The 17,784-nt window shown below is 38.2% G+C and overlaps 1 protein-coding gene across 1 annotated transcript in view; it reads right to left on the reverse strand.

Annotated features, from left to right (window-relative positions):
* Positions 1-5,988: 5,988 nt before the first annotated feature.
* Positions 5,989-17,784, reverse strand: part of LOC126092025 (transforming growth factor beta regulator 1-like) — a 69,408-nt gene continuing 57,612 nt past the window's right edge. Inside the window, exon 7 of the mRNA XM_049907419.1 lies at positions 5,989-9,198. Within this exon, the coding sequence (XP_049763376.1) occupies positions 9,034-9,198 (165 nt within the window). The 3' untranslated portion in view covers positions 5,989-9,033. The remainder of the gene's footprint in view (positions 9,199-17,784) is intronic.

Raw genomic sequence — 17,784 nt, forward strand, 5'->3', positions numbered from 1 at the left:
CCATGGTTTCTTCGCAGCTACCTTCTTCGTACCTATGTTTTCCTTCCCAACTTCTGTGATGGCCCTTTTTAGAGATGTCCATTCCTCTTCAACTGTACTGCCTACTGCGCTATTCCTTATTGCTGTATCTATAGCGTTAGAGAACTTCAAACGTATCTCGTCATTCCTTAGTACTTCCGTATCCCACTTTTTGCGTATTGATTCTTCCTGACTAATGTCTTGAACTTCAGCCTACTCTTCATCACTACAATATTGTGATCTGAGTCTATATCTGCTCCTGGGTACGCCTTACAATCCAGTATCTGATTTCGGAATCTCTGTCTGTCCATGATGTAATCTAATTGAAATCTTCCCGTATCTCCCGACCTTTTCCAAGTATACCTCCTCCTCTTGTGATTCTTGAACAGGGTATTCGCTATTACTAGCTGAAACTTGTTACAGAACTCAATTAGTCTTTCTCCTCTTTCATTCCTTGTCCCAAGCCCATATTCTCCTGTAACCTTTTCTTCTACTCCTTCCCCTACAACTGCATTCCAGTCGCCCATGACTATTAGATTTTCGTCCCCCTTTACATACTGCATTACCCTTTCAATATCCTCATACACTTTCTCTATCTGTTCATCTTCAGCTTGCGACGTCGGCATGTATATCTGAACTATCGTTGTCGGTGTTGGTCTGCTGTCGATTCTGATTAGAACAACCCGGTCACTGAACTGTTCACAGTAACACACCCTCTGCTCTACCTTCCTATTCATAACGAATCCTACACCTGTTATACCATTTTCTGCTGCTGTTGATATTACCACCGATACTCATCTGACCAGAAATCCTTGTCTTCCTTCCACTTCACTTCACTGACCCCCACTATATCTAGATTGAGCCTTTGCATTTCCCTTTTCAGACATCTTAAGAACGTGAAACCATGAGAAAGATGCCGATTCACGAGCCACCTGCCAGCCCACACCAGATAGAAAATTCCCACCCCGCACGAAGAGGCGTGATGATGAAATGGCAATCTGCCATTGGGCTGCATTGAAAATTTTGCCCACCAATGCAAAGCCGAAAGGAAGAATATTTGGAAGTGGAGTTGAGCTGAAAGAGGATGGAGAAGTGAAAAGGGGGAGTCGTGGAGATACCGCGGAAGGGAGAGGACATGGACGCTTTTCCACCCATCGCCAACATCTGCCTTCTGACGCCGTGATAGCACAGCTTCGGCCACGGAACTGACAATGGGCAGACAACGTGTAGATCGGACCTGGGACCCACCACAACACCGCGATTGCTGATGAGGGCAGTTGACTCATGCAGCATGGCTCCAAGGCGACGCACCGTACCAATGCAACGCTCGCTGCCAACAGCAGTACACGACGAGCGATGATGATGAATGGTGAGACAATTCATCCCCTCCTCCTACCCTTGATAATTGAGTTGTGTTTATGCCCTGTCAAACTGGCCCTGAGATTTATAATTTTGTTTTGGTTTGTGTAAACAGCATGAAAATAAATACATTTCTTTCATCTTTTGATCATATAAGCAATCTTTTGTTTTCTTACATGAACCCCTTAATTTTCTACCCTTTGTGTTTGATTTCACTACATTGAGTTCACTACATTTTTGGCACCCAATGTGGGGCAATGTGATTGGTAATTTTCATGGTATCTGATGTCACAAAATAATTTCTCGAGTTCGCTACAACTTGTACACTAAGAAGCACTTGCATTCTTGTCTATACGTAGCTCTGGAGTGTGCTTAGTTAGTCTATCATGGCTTACATGTATCTATGACTGATTGTCACTTACAGTGTGAACAGTGTTCAGTTTGAGCAATATGATTTGAGTCAAAGTGATAGGCCAGGCAGGCTTTTTGTTCAAGTAATTTGAATATCTAGAATGCCTCATCTATATTATACATTCATTGAAATTATGACCTGGTGATTGTGCTCTTTAACATGTCCATGTAAACTTGGGAAGAAGCAATAAAATCAGACCAAGGTACCGACCCAGAAACTTGTGTCTCATTTCTACCTCCCTAGCCTGATACCTAAAACTTTCTGTACTGCCTCCACCCATAGATACCTGATAAACCTCAGCTAGACCTCGTCACCAACTTTTTCCCTTGAATGAAGCCGCTCATGTGCCAAAATGTTGGTAGACATGAAAAATCCCACATCTCTTCCTATTTGACTGAGGGATTCACTTAAGTACAATGCAACCTCTCTTAGTCTAAAACAATAATATAATAAGTCTCAAAATTCAATGGAAAGCAATAACTCACTTTAACAGTTTCCTGTTAGTAAAATTCTTTCATGCCAACACGAAAGGACTTAAAAAAACAAGTGAGTCTTGCAGATAAATATAAATTTAAGAATAGAAATAACAATCCGCTCTCTAAAACCAAAAATCTGAATGCAAAATTTTAACTCTTATCTTTTCATTACAAGGGGGTTCAACGAGTCAGGTAAATTTCCACATAAGAATGGCACAATTTTGTTGCACTTTTAACATTGGTAAACTTGATTATTTCAAGGATCATATAAAGAATTTCAACAGTGTACAGTTCATTGTTGACAGCCATCTGAATTGGCCAGTGTGTCAACTGTGATTGAAAATGGAGAAAACCAAGTTTCGTGCTGTTATTAGACATTTTCATTTGAAGCACTGGACTGCCACACAGATCAAAACAGAATTGGATGAAGTTCATGTGGACTCTGCACCATCATGAATTTAAACACGATCGGACAAGCACCGAAGACGACACATTGCAGCCATCCAACTGAGGTCACCACTGAGGAAACCATTGACAAAATCTATGATATGGTCAAGATTACTGAATAAAAATTTGTGAGATTGCTGAGACTGTAGGCATCTCAACAGAGTGAGTGCCACAGTCGCTCACAGGCGACCGAAAGCACATCGAGCACAACATTTGAACACATCTGGTGATGCTTAATCACAATCTGCATGGCTTTTTGCAGTAACTTGTGACTGTTGATGAAACCTGGATCCATCAGTACACAATGGAGTAAGACCAGCTGTAAAAACAATGGACAAAAGATGGTGAAAGTGCACGAAGAAGGTAAAAGATCATTGCATCAGCTGGTAAAGTGATGGCCACTGTTTTTTGGGGTTTCCAAGGAATAATCCTCACAGATTACTTGGAAAAGAGGAGAACCATAACTGTTGGATAGTTTGAAATCTACATTGGCTAAAAAAAGACCAAGGATGGCACACAAAAAAAGTGTTCTTTCTACAGGAAGTTGCAGCATTCCACACAACAGCAATAGCAATGACAAAAGTGCATGAAGTGGGCTATGAATTGGTTTTTCATCCATCCTGTTTACCAGAGTTAGCCCCAAGGGGCTTCTTCCTGTTCCCTAACTTGAAACTTTGGATTTCTGAGAAAAAAGTTTTCATCAGATGAGAAAGTGATAGTTGCAGTCAAAGAGTCTTTTGCAGAGTTTGACAGAACGTATTTTTTTCTATGGGATAAAAAAAAGCAGCAGGATTTCTGGACCGAGTGTGTAGCCCCCAAAGAGACTATGTCAGGAAGTAAGATGAGTTGTTTATGAAACAAACACTTTTTTTCCATTTTTAGCAAACTTTTCAAACCATCCTCGTTAACACTCGCATCCTGCACATATGAAGCCTTTTTAAGAGTTTTCATAAGCACGCTACCAGTAATAAGGACAAGTTACATATTGTGTCCCTACCTAACTTTGTGCTAGGTGGTTATTTTTGTAGAAAAATTCCTAAAACATGGTGGCAGTTGTATATTCATAAGAAATAATAAAAACTTTGTAAATATAAAATTTCCTGTTCAAGTAGTGAAGGAAAAAGATGTAGAGCCATCAGGAGTTGAGATAGTAGACATTAAACTAGCTGTTATTTGTTTATACAGAGCTCCAACTGGTGACATAAATACTCTCCTGAAAAGTTTGGAATATTCACTTAATAGATGAACACGAAGAAACAGAAGAGTTATTCTATGTGGTGATTTTAATATTGACTTTGCAAAGGACACCAAAGAAAAGAATGAATTACTGAATCTCTTGCAAACTTTTAACATGAAATCCACCATAGAAACAGCAACTCATATCACAAAGACTTCACGTACCACGATTGATCAGATATTTGTAAATGCAGAAATGAAGTATACAATAGAAACACAAAACACAGGCTTTGGGGATCACACAGCTCAAAAAGTCTCTGTAGTGTCCCTTTTGCAATATTCACCCTTATCAAGGTGAAACATAAATAAAACTGTCAGTATGTGACTCAAAAAACGAATTGCAAACATTGATTTAACTGTAAAAATATACAATATATATATATCGATAAATGCAGAAAAGACATTATTTTTAGTGCATGAGATTATAATGTGTAAGTAATTAAAAGAAGTATTATCATCTTTGTTAGAGTATAAAATACAATGCAATGTTCATTCTTCTGTCTAGTCTGTTTTGTTCTGTTCGTTCTGGTGTGAGCTGGAATAAGGTACGCAAGCTATTGTGCTGCACTAGCATTTGTTTCTGTCGTAATGTAATTGCAAATATTTAATGGTGTAAACTGTGTCCTAGCAAGAATATATTAGTATAAAGTGAATATAATAGAGGGAAACATTCCACGTGGGAAAAATATATTTAAAAAGAAAGATGATGAGACTTACCAAACAAAAGCGCTGGCGGGTCGATAGACACACAAACAAACACAAACATACACACAAAATTCTAGCTTTCGCAACCAACGGTTGCCTCGTCAGGAAAGAGGGAAGGAGAAGGAAAGACAAAAGGATATGGGTTTTAAGGGAGAGGGTAAGGAGTCATTCCAATCCCGGGAGCGGAAAGACTTACCTTAGGGGGAAAAAAGGACAGGTATACACTCGCACACACACACATATCCATCCGCATATACACAGACACAAGCAGACATTTGTAAAGGCCTTTTTGCCTTTACAAATGTCTGCTTGTGTCTGTATATGCGGATGGATATGTGTGTGTGTGCGAGTGTATACCTGTCCTTTTTTCCCCCTAAGGTAAGTCTTTCCGCTCCCGGGATTGGAATGACTCCTTACCCTCTCCCTTAAAACCCATATCCTTTTTTTGTCTTTCCTTCTCCTTCCCTCTTTCCTGACGAGGCAACCGTTTGTTGCGAAAGCTAGAATTTTGTGTGTATGTTTGTGTTTGTTTGTGTGTCTATCGACCTGCCAGCGCTTTTGTTTGGTAAGTCTCATCATCTTTCTTTTAGTATAAAGCGATCTCCGTGTGTTATTTCAAGAACCTACGCCACATTTACCTTATGAAAAGAATATTTAATGAAAATTATTTAGCATGTTTCCAGCTGCTGCGGAGCGAGTAACAGTAATCTCTGACTGTTAACAATTAGCCGCCATTACGCGGTACATTTAAAAATATTTTTTCACAGCACAATGTCTGATAGCCGGAGCGGAAGAAATTAAGTAAAAATATTCAGTGAGATTTAATTGAAGTAATCCAGTGAAATAATTTTATTAAAACTTGTCTATTTTCTGTGATAGTAATAATTTCAGAGCTGAGTAATACTACGCTATTTGTAGGGAGCCTGGCGCTCGATAAAACCAGATATAATACGTAATTGGCAACCTACGAAACTCATTATTTTGTTTATTATATCTCTTTTGTATTTTTCCGAAAGCTAAAAGTAAAAACTAACTCCACTAAAAATCAGTAACAGATCACGATAAATCAAAGGACAAACAAATTTACTAGGAGAGAGTTTCCGTTAAATAAATAGCTAACATTACATTATATTTCTTTTAAGAGATATAATATCTCTTGAGTATGGAAACTGAGCTACAGCTTAAACACTGCCTAACAACCACCAGTAGAAACTACAGTAATGAAAATATAAATAATTTTTACCATTACTTGAGCAAAGAAAGCTGGGAAGAGATTTATAACTGCAAACACACAGATGGAAAATATAATAACTTTATTAACAATTTTTTCTACTATTTTGAACTTGTGCTTCCCTCCAACCCAGAGGAAAACATACAGAAGGAAAACAAAAAATAAATGGATTACTCCTGGGGTTCTAGTATCTTCAAACAAAAACAGATTACTGCACAGATTGTCCAAACAACTCAAATCACCAGAATTTGACTCTTATTACAAAACCTATAAAAAGATATTCAAAAATGTTGTCAAAGAAGCAAAAATAATGGCAAATGACACACACATAAAAAATTCCACCAATAAGACGAAAGATTGTCAGGAAAGAAACTGCAGTAGAACAGATTAGACTTCCATAACATTAACTGCCTAATGGAGAACTCAACTGTGATAACTGAACCTACAAAAATTGCAAATAAATTTAATTCCTCCTTTACAAAGATAGCTGCACATCTTATAAATCAAAATTTACAGTGTATTCCAATAAATCAATGCAGATATACTATAAATAACAAATCTATTTTTCTATACCCCACCAATGAAAAGGAAATACTTAATATATCAAAGAACTGAAGCCCAAATTCTCTTTTAGTACTGACAATATCCCTGACTATATCTTGAAGGAAAGTGCTCCCCTCATAGCCAAGCCACTTGTCAACACCTGTAACTGGTCTCTATCAGAAGGGGTGTTCCCAGAAAAATTGAAGATAGCAAAAGTAAGGCCCCTGTTCAAGAAAGGGTGAAAACAGGAGTATCAAACTACAGGCCAATCTCACAGTTATCTGGTTTTTCCAGAATAATTGAAAAAATCTATTATAAAAGACTAATCAGTATCATAGAAAAAAATAATTATTTCTCCAATACTCAACATGGATTCCGAAAATCTAAATCTACTGAGACAGCTATCATTGCATTCCTAAATGAAGCCTTAAATGCAATAGACAATAAAAAACATATCTCAGCCATATTTCTAGACCTCTCTAAAGCATTCTGTGTCATCAATCACAACATCTTGCCTCAGAAACTAGAATCTGTAGGTATTAGGGGCCCGGACTATGAATGGATAAAATCATATCTCAAAAACAGAGAGCAATTAGTTGAGCTTACTATCCAAGATGGGAACAAGATAAAGTCCTACTGCTCAGAAAAGCAGAGCATCAAGTATGGTGTACCACAAGGCTCCATTCTAGAACAAGTTCTGTTTCTACGCTTTGAAAATGACTTGGAACTGACCAGCCCATGCCATAATTACATAAAATTTGCGGATGACACAAATGTGATAATAAAAGGAAGGACCAAAGAAGAATTACTACATGAGATTAAAAATTGTACCACCCACTTACAACTGGTTTTCTGGAAACAACTTAGTAATAAACACAGAAAAAACAGTTACACTGCATATACACACAGTGCAAAATAAATGTCCACAAGCACCATACATAGAGTTGTTTACTAGAACCCTCAAAAATGTAAGTTCTACAAAATTTCTTGGGATATGGATCCAAGAAGATCTAAGATGGGTCCAACATACAAAATACATTACAAATAAATTAAATCCCATTTGCTATACTATCAAAATTCTTTCTGATTGCACAACGAAAGAGACACTAAAAGATGTATTCTTCGCCCAGGCAGAATCCTTACTGTGATATGGCATAATCTTTTGGGGAAATGCATCTGCTAGGAAAAGTTGTTTTATATGCCAAAAGAGAATTGTAAGAGCCATAGAAAATGCTGCATCAAGAAGCTCATGCAAGCCCTTATTCAAGAAGCTACATATCCTTCCACTACCATGTCTGTATATTTTACAAGTAATCATATTTGTAAGGAAAATCTTAGAAAAGAGTATCCACCTGTATAACACAAGGAGAAAACAGGACATACATGTTCAACATGCACACACAACACTAAAACAGAATGGACTACTGCAAACAGGAAACAGGCTATACAGTAAGCTACCTACAAACATTAAAACAATAAAAGACACTTCAAAATTTAAAACTGCTGTCCATAAATATTTATTGTAAAAATGTTATTATAGTATTGATGAATATCTCGAAACATAAAAATTTATTGCCAAGGTTAAATATAATGTATGGAAGCTGAACCTTCAGTTGTGATAATATTAAGCCTGAATCAATGTAAATACCCTTGAATGATTTAAAAACATGTATCGTAAATCACAATGACTTGTCCAATGTCATATTGTACACCTTGTACAACAAATGATCAAAAGGACCAATAAAAATGTAATGTAATGTAAAGTAATGTCATACTTTTTCACTAGATTTTCAATAGACACTCACAAAGTATCAGTTATTAGCTTTGCATTCTGTTGAGCCATAAAACCAATCAAATTTAATGTTTAATGCTGATAAAAGAATAAATTAACAAGATGGTGGAGTGTATACATATCATTTAGTCATTAACCTTAAGCATATATTTTCACAACCGGAAATTAACATCTATACATAATCCAATCATACTCCGTGCAATTATTTTTTGCATCTTTCTATTCATTTTGCGGAATACTCTTAGTCACTCCTTCCTGTATCCTCATCAAATTTCCTGCTGTATTTCATCTCATCTGTTATCTTAGTATTCCAGCACAAACTTAGTTTAAAAACTGGCTGTTCTGTCATTTCCATGACTCATGATCTCTGGTTCCTTACCAACAAAATCACAAACTCATCACTCTTTTCCATGCTGTATCTATTAGGTTGGCAAGAGACAGCAGTTTTTGCATACATACAGGTAGTTCCCTGATGCTATTAAGAGTCATATGTATTTCACTCAGGTCACGTAAATGTTGGCTTGCACTTTCTTCCTTTGACATTTACAGCACCAAAACCCTTTTTTTTATTTCATTATATGCAATCACTTGCATAAAATGCTATGGACATAGCAGATATAAATTACACCATGAAATGCATGTTGCAATTAGGATTCAACTGCATCGCCTCATGTCATATTTCTTGAGTACAGTCATGAACAATGTCGATGTATTGAGTGTGTAATATACACAAAGTTAACTATTTAAATTAATATTTCTTGACATTTAATCTGAATATCAAATGTCCATTCTCTCTGTAAACATTTAGATTCCATCAAGACATCAATAAGTCTCTAAGAGTAGCACTTGATTCCCGTAAAAGCTGCTCTGAGGGTTCAGTCTTTACAACAGTCTTGGAGAAGCCAATGCTTCGCTGAAGAGCATCAAAACTGAGAGATGCATCATTATCCTCAGGTGGTGGTTCAATTGCCCGATTAACCTGAAATATGATGAAGCAATCATTCATGTTTTGTTCATTAATATGACAAGCTAAACAAATATTTGTAGTTTTATACTAAACACATTTTACTTTACTGTCTAAAGTGTGAAGGTAACAAATCACTGAATAGCAGAGGCAGTAACCAATAACATATAAATAAGACTGAGAATGTTGCTAGATTTTGGACAAATCCTTTGGCAGAGTGGACACACATACCAGTATGGTTATTTTGTTCATAATGACTGCAATGTAGTCAGCCAGAACACTGTAATCATAAAGAGGTGTGTGTGTTACACTAGGACTTTCCATTACTATATTTATTTTACCATTTATAAGATATTTTTTTATTAGTACCACAAATTCTGCCCTCCTCTCCAGAATATGTGTGCAGACCTTGGAAAGGTTTCTGAGTAAGGTGGCACAGTCAGTAAAACTGGACTCACATTTTGGAGGAGTGGTTCTCAAATTTCTGTTCACATGTTAAGCAAATGTGGCACTGATCCTAGTACCCCATGTACACCATACACTGTTGGAGCCCCTCATTAGGCCAGATATAAAATAGTCAGAGATATGTGTCCAATCTGAAGGTTAACAAGCAGTACTTCACATATTGCCTGTTGGCTTTCCTCTTTGGATCTTTGATCAACTGTCTTTTTATGATTATTCTGATGCTTCAGCAGCACGAGTGGCTGGCATATCAAAGATTCATAGTATGTTATTAGTGGTAGAGGCACACTAGAGTCGAGCTTGCTGCTGGAGGTTATATGTATTTCCTGTGCCAACATCTTAGGATGTTTCCCTGGACACTACAACTGTGATTCTCTCCTTGTTACCTGCATGGTCATTAGCTGCAGTATGGAAATCTGGAATCCTTCTATCTTGAGTCTTTATACATGATGTTAATTAATTTGTGGGTAACTGCAGGACTTAAAACGAAGCAAAGATGGTGATATATAAATATGATCATTTTTTTTTTTCATTTTCTTAGTTGCAGACACTTTTTTATTGTTAAATGTTAGCTTCATTTGTCTTTTGTTTCCAAATTTACGGCTTGGTATTACAAGTATTTCTTCTTTTCAGATGTTGTTTGTTTTGGAAAGTGTTAAAGTCAAAGCCTTCTTATGTTATCTTAGATGCCACGTTATTAGTAAGTGAACAAACCCTTTTAGTATTGAGAACATGATCAGTAGTGGAAGCTTACTCTACAGTTCTTACTGGACTAGTGTTTCGTGGGTACTGAACACTCTTGCCCACTAGGAATCAAACTGTCTACTTCAGAGAGGGGTGCCACCAAACAAGTGTGCATTAGTAACCTCAGCTGGTGAGTGAATGTTGTGTCTGACTTCCAGTCACGTCTAAAATATTCTGAACGGCCCATGACGGACATGCATCAGATGTATGAATTTGGAAATTACAATATGTCTGAAGTCAGACGTTTGTATGCTGAAAGATTTCATAGCAGACATTTACCAAACAATAAGACAAACTTCTAGTGTACTGGAGTAGCTTGGGTCAGCAACTTCTGTTAATCAGTAGAACGGGAAGCCAGTCCAAGTCGTAAATTTTTATTTTTTATTCATTCGATGACTAGTGTCAGGCCGAGACCCATTTTTAAATCATCATAACAAAGTCAAAAATAGCATTTCCAAAGATGTCAAAAATGTGCAATGAACACGTACAGCGATTTTTCATTCCACTGAAACAATAAGATGATTCGAGGAATACATGAACATCTTATGGAAAAGGTTCCTTTGAGAAAAGCTCATTTCATTACGAGAGACCAAATAGTGTTAGATCACCTGATTTTGATACTTCATTATATTGAGGACAATAATGTCAGTAGCACAGAGAGAGAGAGAGAGAGAGAGAGAGAGAGGGGGGGGGGGGGGGGGGGAGGGAGAGAGAGAGCAGAAACTGGGAATGTGAGTCATGTGACAGTGTGGAAAGTTTAACGAGAGCACTCGTTTATTTGTACAACTTCCAGACAGTGCAGCGTTTTATTGAAACAGATTTTCAATCCAGAAAAGCTTTTTGTACTTGATTCCTGGGGATGTGTACTCTGGGCCAACATTTCCCATCTACCACATTATTCACTGATGAAGCAGAATGGAGTGCAGAATTTTCACTACTCTCATGTATGTGTGGATGAGAATCCTTTTGCAGTTTGGAAACGAACCATCGACAATGGTTTAGCATTAATGTATGGGCTGGCATAATTTGAGACACTTTAATCGGACCTTTCATTTCCTTTCCATGAAATACTGACTGAAGCATCATATAATAAATTTGTAATGGAACATTTAAATGTTTTGCTGGAACATATTCCACTACACTTAATGTCAGAACATGTGGTTCACACGTGATAGGGCACCACCTCATGTTTCTTTGCAAGCAAGAACAATTTTATATCAGTATTTCCCAAATAAATGGATAAGTCATGGAGCAGCGACATTTGGGGTTCTTGATCTCCTGATCTCAACCCATTTGTATTTGTATTTTCGGAGGCTTTTAAACACGTAGTGTACTCAAGACCTATTGCAAATGTTGAAATTCTTCATCAGACTTCAGTAGATACCTGGAATACAGGTGCAAGTAAGACAATGTATGATGTGACATTTAGAAGCTTGGGTTGGAGCTAATGTTAGACATTTTGACCATTTCATTTAGTCATCAGAAGACAACATTTGAAAAGAAAAAATACCTGTTGAACCAAGATGGAAATTTAAAAGAAAAAAAAGAGAAATGAAGCAAACATGTAGTAACAAATAAGTGCTTGTAATTAAGAAAATTAACATATACAATGGAAAATCCAGGATGGAATGTAACAATACTATGAGAAGGAAAATTGCTACTCACCATTTAGCGGAAATGCTGAGTCGCAGATAGACACAACAAAAAGACTCGCACAATTATAGTTTTTGATCATTAAGGCCTTTGTCAACAATACACACACACACACACACACACACACACACACACACACGACTGCAGTCTCAGGCAACTGAAACCACTCTGCCAGTGTGTCTATTGTTAACGAAGGCCTTAAACGGCCGAAAGCTAGAACTGTAAGAGTATTTTTGTCGTGCTACTGTTCTGACTTGATTGATATTGATGATTTGCAAATTTGTGCATGTATCTGTCTGTGCGTGTTGTTTTTGATGCATACAGTGGCCCAGGTACTCACCATTTCTCATAAATAGCAAATTTAGAAATGGTACCTATAGATTCTTTTCTAACCCCACAGTACATTTAATGTTGGCATGAAGACTGTTCAGATGTCCTAGGAAGTTACTGAGCTATTCCTGATAATGGCTCCACAAGACAAAGGTGTCACTATCCCACTGTAGGCTTATAAGGTTCCATGTCCTGTGCCTGTCTTTTGAAATTCTTCATGAAGAATTTGGTAACCACTGGAACAAACAGACTACCACGGTGATGCCTCGCAGCTGACCATAGAAATCGACCATCGACATAAAGTAGCAGCCTCTTCTCTACAGCTCCAGTTGGCGGGAAACCTTAGCATTGATTGGTTGTGTTGTTATAGTGTTAAGTATGGAACCCTGCACAGATGGTCAGTCAATGCGATTTAAGCAACATGCAGTCATTGAATTATTCTTGACAGCAGAAGGTGTCACCCCAAAGGAGATTCAGCAGAGAATGAAAGCAGTTTATGGTGATTGTGTAGATGTGAGTACTGTGCATCGTTGGGTAAGTTTAAAGATGTTGAGGTGGGAACATCTGACCTGCGTGACAAACAAAGAGTTGGACGTCCTGTGACAGCAACCACCGAGTTTCACAAGGAAAATGTCGACAGATTGATTCAGGACGATTGTCGTATCACTCAGAGAGAAACTGCAAACACAATTGGCATTTCACAAGACTGTGTGGGGTCACATTATTGCTTTGCTTGGCTATCGGAAGATCTGTACATGCTGACTCCTGAAATGAAAGCGCACAGACTAGAAATTTACCAGGAACTGCTCTCACGTTACGGGAATGAAGACGAAACAGCACTCGCATCAACACAATCATCATAAACTGCTTTCATTCTCTGATGAATCTCCTTTGGGGCGACACCTTCTGCTGTCAAGAATTCAATGACTGCACTTTGCTTAAATCACATTGATCGACCGTCTGTGGAGAGTTCCATACTTTACACTGTAACAACACAACCATTCAATGCTAAGGTTCCCCACCAACTGGAGCTGTAGAAAAGAGGCTATGGAACAAGCCAGTACCTGCCGCCAACTGTTGAAGAGTTACGAAGGTAGAGGCATTACTTTTCAGTCAACCCTAGTATGTCTTGAGGGGAAAATGGAGCTCCACAATGTAGTTGCCATTTCTGATTACTATCGAAAGTCCTGGCATGTCATGGGCTTAGCAGATGTATGACCAATTTTTAATGTTCATTGGCTATGTTGACATCTAGGGGATGATAACACACCTGGGTGAACTAGCACAATGACAGATCAAGTTCCTTGTGAAAAACTGCTAAGTGCAGAACACCATGTTACTGTTGAATACCAAGTATTTGTGGATAACAAATGAAAATTATACAAGTCCAGGTCTTGCACTCAAATTTTAAAGTTCTTCAGCTAACTAGCTGACTACCAAAACTCTTATAAGTATCATATGTCTCCAGCAGAAAATAATACAAGCCCACGGAACAGTTGCCCGGAAAATTTATAAGTTCTCAGTGCCGATGCACAGAAAACAAGTCTTCTGAAAAATTTCCATCACTTGCAAGTTGTGACCAGCTTGCCACTCAAGGTAAAATAGATTTGACCACATAAAAGTCTCAACACGAACTGCCGTGTGCGAAGATGGCAGCTGTGCTATTATAAACTCGATGTGTCATTGCACAAATTCTCAAATACATGTTTCTCCTAGAGCCAGCATGCATGTGACATATCAATATGGGCCAGAATGTTACAAGCTTTCCAATGACATCCTTAGATTTCTGCTGGGTTCCATGGCTTTCGAAGTGTTTACAATTTAATCAGTGGGGTAGCTTACGTGCACTACTTGATTGTTAGCTGTTCTTAAACATAATGAAATTTGCACAATTATTAATAGCTAATGTAATCTCCTTTTCACACTGCTTCCACTTTTACCAATTTACAATTTATTTTATGTGAAATTATGTTTTTTAACTCTCAGAATGAACATTCTGACTTGTAATTTAAACACACTGGTATGCAAAACTTAAGGGCAAAAGTAACTCTGACATGGTGTGTCACTGCCACATAACATAGCTCAATGAAATTTGGACCATACATAAAAAGAAACGCTACAGCTCAGTACAGAAAGCAACTGAAAGAAATACGCAGTAAGACAAACAGAAATGACACCGTGATTTATGTTTATCCATAGGACATTACAAAAGACAGGACACGGTTCTCAATAGCATGTGTGATCACCATGGACGGCAATGCATGCTCTGCAATATGGTCCCATGCTGGCCACAAGGCTGGCAAGGAGTTATTGTGGTAGGCCATTTCATTCCTCCATCAGTGCAAATGACAACTGCTGGGCACTCACTGCTGCATGTGGACATGCTGCAATACTTCTCACATATGCATCCCACAGGTGCTCGATGGGATGTGATTTCAAGGAGTGGGTAGGGCAGTCCATTCATCAAATATCTTCTCATTCCAAGAGCTCCTGCAGCTACTCTGTTTAATGTGGCCATGCATTGTCATCCACAAAAATGAAGTCAGGGCCAAATGCACCCCTGAAAAGAAACATGTTGGGGAGGTGTACAGTGTCACAACAATGCTTGTGACAAAGCAAGCTGGGATATTTTTTACTTCCCCTCTTGTTTTGCCATCTGCCTCCTTAAAATTCATTTCTTCATGCCTGTCTAATTACATACATAATTACATACATGAGTATTACCTGCATTTTCATAAAAGAGAAAGGCTGGCTCTCAGTTTTAAAGAATACAACACCAGATCTAATTTTGTGCTTAGTTTTATGTATGTAATTGATTTTCTAGTTTGTTTCGACTATTCCAAATTAGAATCTTTTGTTATAGGGTGAAATCAGTAATTGTTTTGTAACTTAAATTCTATTGCTGACTTATAAACAAATATAAATTCTACAGGGTGTTACAAAAAGGTACGGCCAAACTTTCAGGAAACATTCCTCACACACAAAGAAAGAAAATATGTTATGTGGACATTTGTCCGGAAACGCTTACTTTCCATATTAGAGCTAATTTTATTACTTCTCTTCAAATCACATTAATCATGGAACGGAAACACACAGCAACAGAACGTACCAGCATGACTTCAAACACTTTGTTACAGGAAATGTTCAAAATGTCCTCTGTTAGCGAGGATACATGCATCCACCCTCCGTTGCATGTTGATTGTGAAAATTTACAATTTGATCACCCTGGAATGAAGCCTCATTCGTAAAGAGAACATTTGCACTGAAATGAGGATTGACACATTGTTGGATGAACCATTCGTAGAAGTGTACCTGTGGAGGCCAATCAGCTGCTGATAGTGCCTGCACACGCTGTACATGGTATGGAAACAACTGGTTCTCCCATAGCACTCTCCATACAGTGACGTGTTCAATGTTACCTTGTACAGCAGCAACTTCTCTGACGCTGACATTAGGGTTCTCTGACGCTGACATTAGGGTTATCGTCAACTGCACGAAGTATTGCCTCGTCCATTGCAGGTGTCCTCGTCGTTCTAGGTCTTCCCCAGTCGCGAGTCATAGGCTGGAATGTTCCGTGCTCCTTAAGACGCCGATCAATTGCTTCGAACATCTTCCTGTCGGGACACCTTCATTCTGGAAATCTGTCTCGATACAAACGTACCGTGCCACAGCTATTACCCCGTGCTAATCCATACATCAAATGGGCATCTGCCAATGCCGCATTTGTAAACATTGCACTGACTGCAAAACCACGTTCATGACGAACACTAACCTGTTGATGCTACGTACTGATGTGCTTCATGCTAGTACTGTAGACCAATGAGTCGCATGTCAACGCAAGCACCGAAGTCAACATTACCTTCCTCCAATTGGGCCAACTGGTGGTGAATCGAGGAAGTACAGTACATACTGACGAAACTAAAATGAGCTTGAACATGGAAATTAAGTGTTTCCGGACACATGTCCACATAACATCTTTTCTTTATTTGTGTGTGAGGAATATTTCCTGAAAGTCTGGCCGTACCTTTTTGTAATACCCTGTATAATAACTAGAGCCTTTTGGGAGAACAACTAATAGTAATTTTAAAGGATCTATTTGGTTCTATTCAAAAACATGTTAGAAAAGCCAGCTCTTTAATAATTCCAAAGTAATTTCCAGTTTTGTCAAAAGTATTGTTTGTGTAACTATATTTGTTAATTTCATGATTTAAACAAATAATACAGCTTAACCCTTGTAGTAGTAGAAACTGTCAAAAAGACGGAATTTTTCTGTATATGCAGTTAATTGAATGAGTTAAGTTTCAATTGTAATTTCTGTAAATTAAACATCGAACAATGTATAGTTTCAGTGAGGATATAGAAGGGCTTGATTTCTGGTCCCGAGACAGTCAGTCCACTGCCGAGTTTCAGACAAGAAACCTGTGTTGGTTAGAACAACAACAATGCATCAACTTAACTGTGAAATAAGTGTTATACCAATAGGCCTTGTGTTAAAGCAATGACAGTGTCTGTTCAATTTATTTGAAAGACTGTGAAATGTGTGGTTAGGTTTTTACTGCTTGTAGATGTTCAAAAGTAAACTATTGTAGCGGTATATTGATGTTTGCCTGCAAACTATTAATGAGCCTTATTAAAAGTTAAACAATAGTGCACTGGTCATATAACTGTGTATTATTGGGGGGTTGTGAACAGTGAAAGTAAAGAACTGTGAAACACAAATGTGCACCTGTCAGCTACATCATTTAAAGTAGTCAGTGTTTAACTTCCACCTCCCATTTTTCAGCCAGCATCACAATGCAGTATGTCAACACCAAGGACCAGCAACAAAGAAATAAAGCAGGTTAACATGACATGCTGACCAATGAGTACATGTATTCAAAAATTTGGAGTTCATTACACCCATGCAATATACACAACAACAGCGGGACAACAAAAATGATCATATTAAAAACTGTTATAGGTTGCACTGTGTGTTCCCAACTCTTGCCATGTGGAGTATGTCTAGAATCACTACTCCTACTGAATCTTCTCGCATTTGAGAAGAGTGCACAAGCCCACACCTCACTGGTCCAGTCTCTATGCCCTGGGCACCATCAAAAACAGTGTGGGTGTCAATGGAACACAACATACTGGTTGTGGTCACCACTCCCCACCCCACACCAGCTGTCATGCCACTGTGGAGTGTGAGATTTCGTGCCTCATAGTCCTGTTAAATATGGTTGCAATTGCAGACATTGTTTAATGTGGTCTCTTCTTGCCTCAGTCCTATATGTGTGTACCAGTCATTTCCGCATACGGCAGATGACACAAAGGGGCCAAGTGTTTTATCAGTTTAAGATTGGTGAGCATGGAGGAGCACTGCTGACAGTTTAATGGTGTACCATCTTTGTGGGTATTTTGGTAACCCATACA

Source organism: Schistocerca cancellata, chromosome 7 (genome assembly GCF_023864275.1).
Source record: "Schistocerca cancellata isolate TAMUIC-IGC-003103 chromosome 7, iqSchCanc2.1, whole genome shotgun sequence".
Taxonomy (NCBI): domain Eukaryota; kingdom Metazoa; phylum Arthropoda; class Insecta; order Orthoptera; family Acrididae; genus Schistocerca; species Schistocerca cancellata.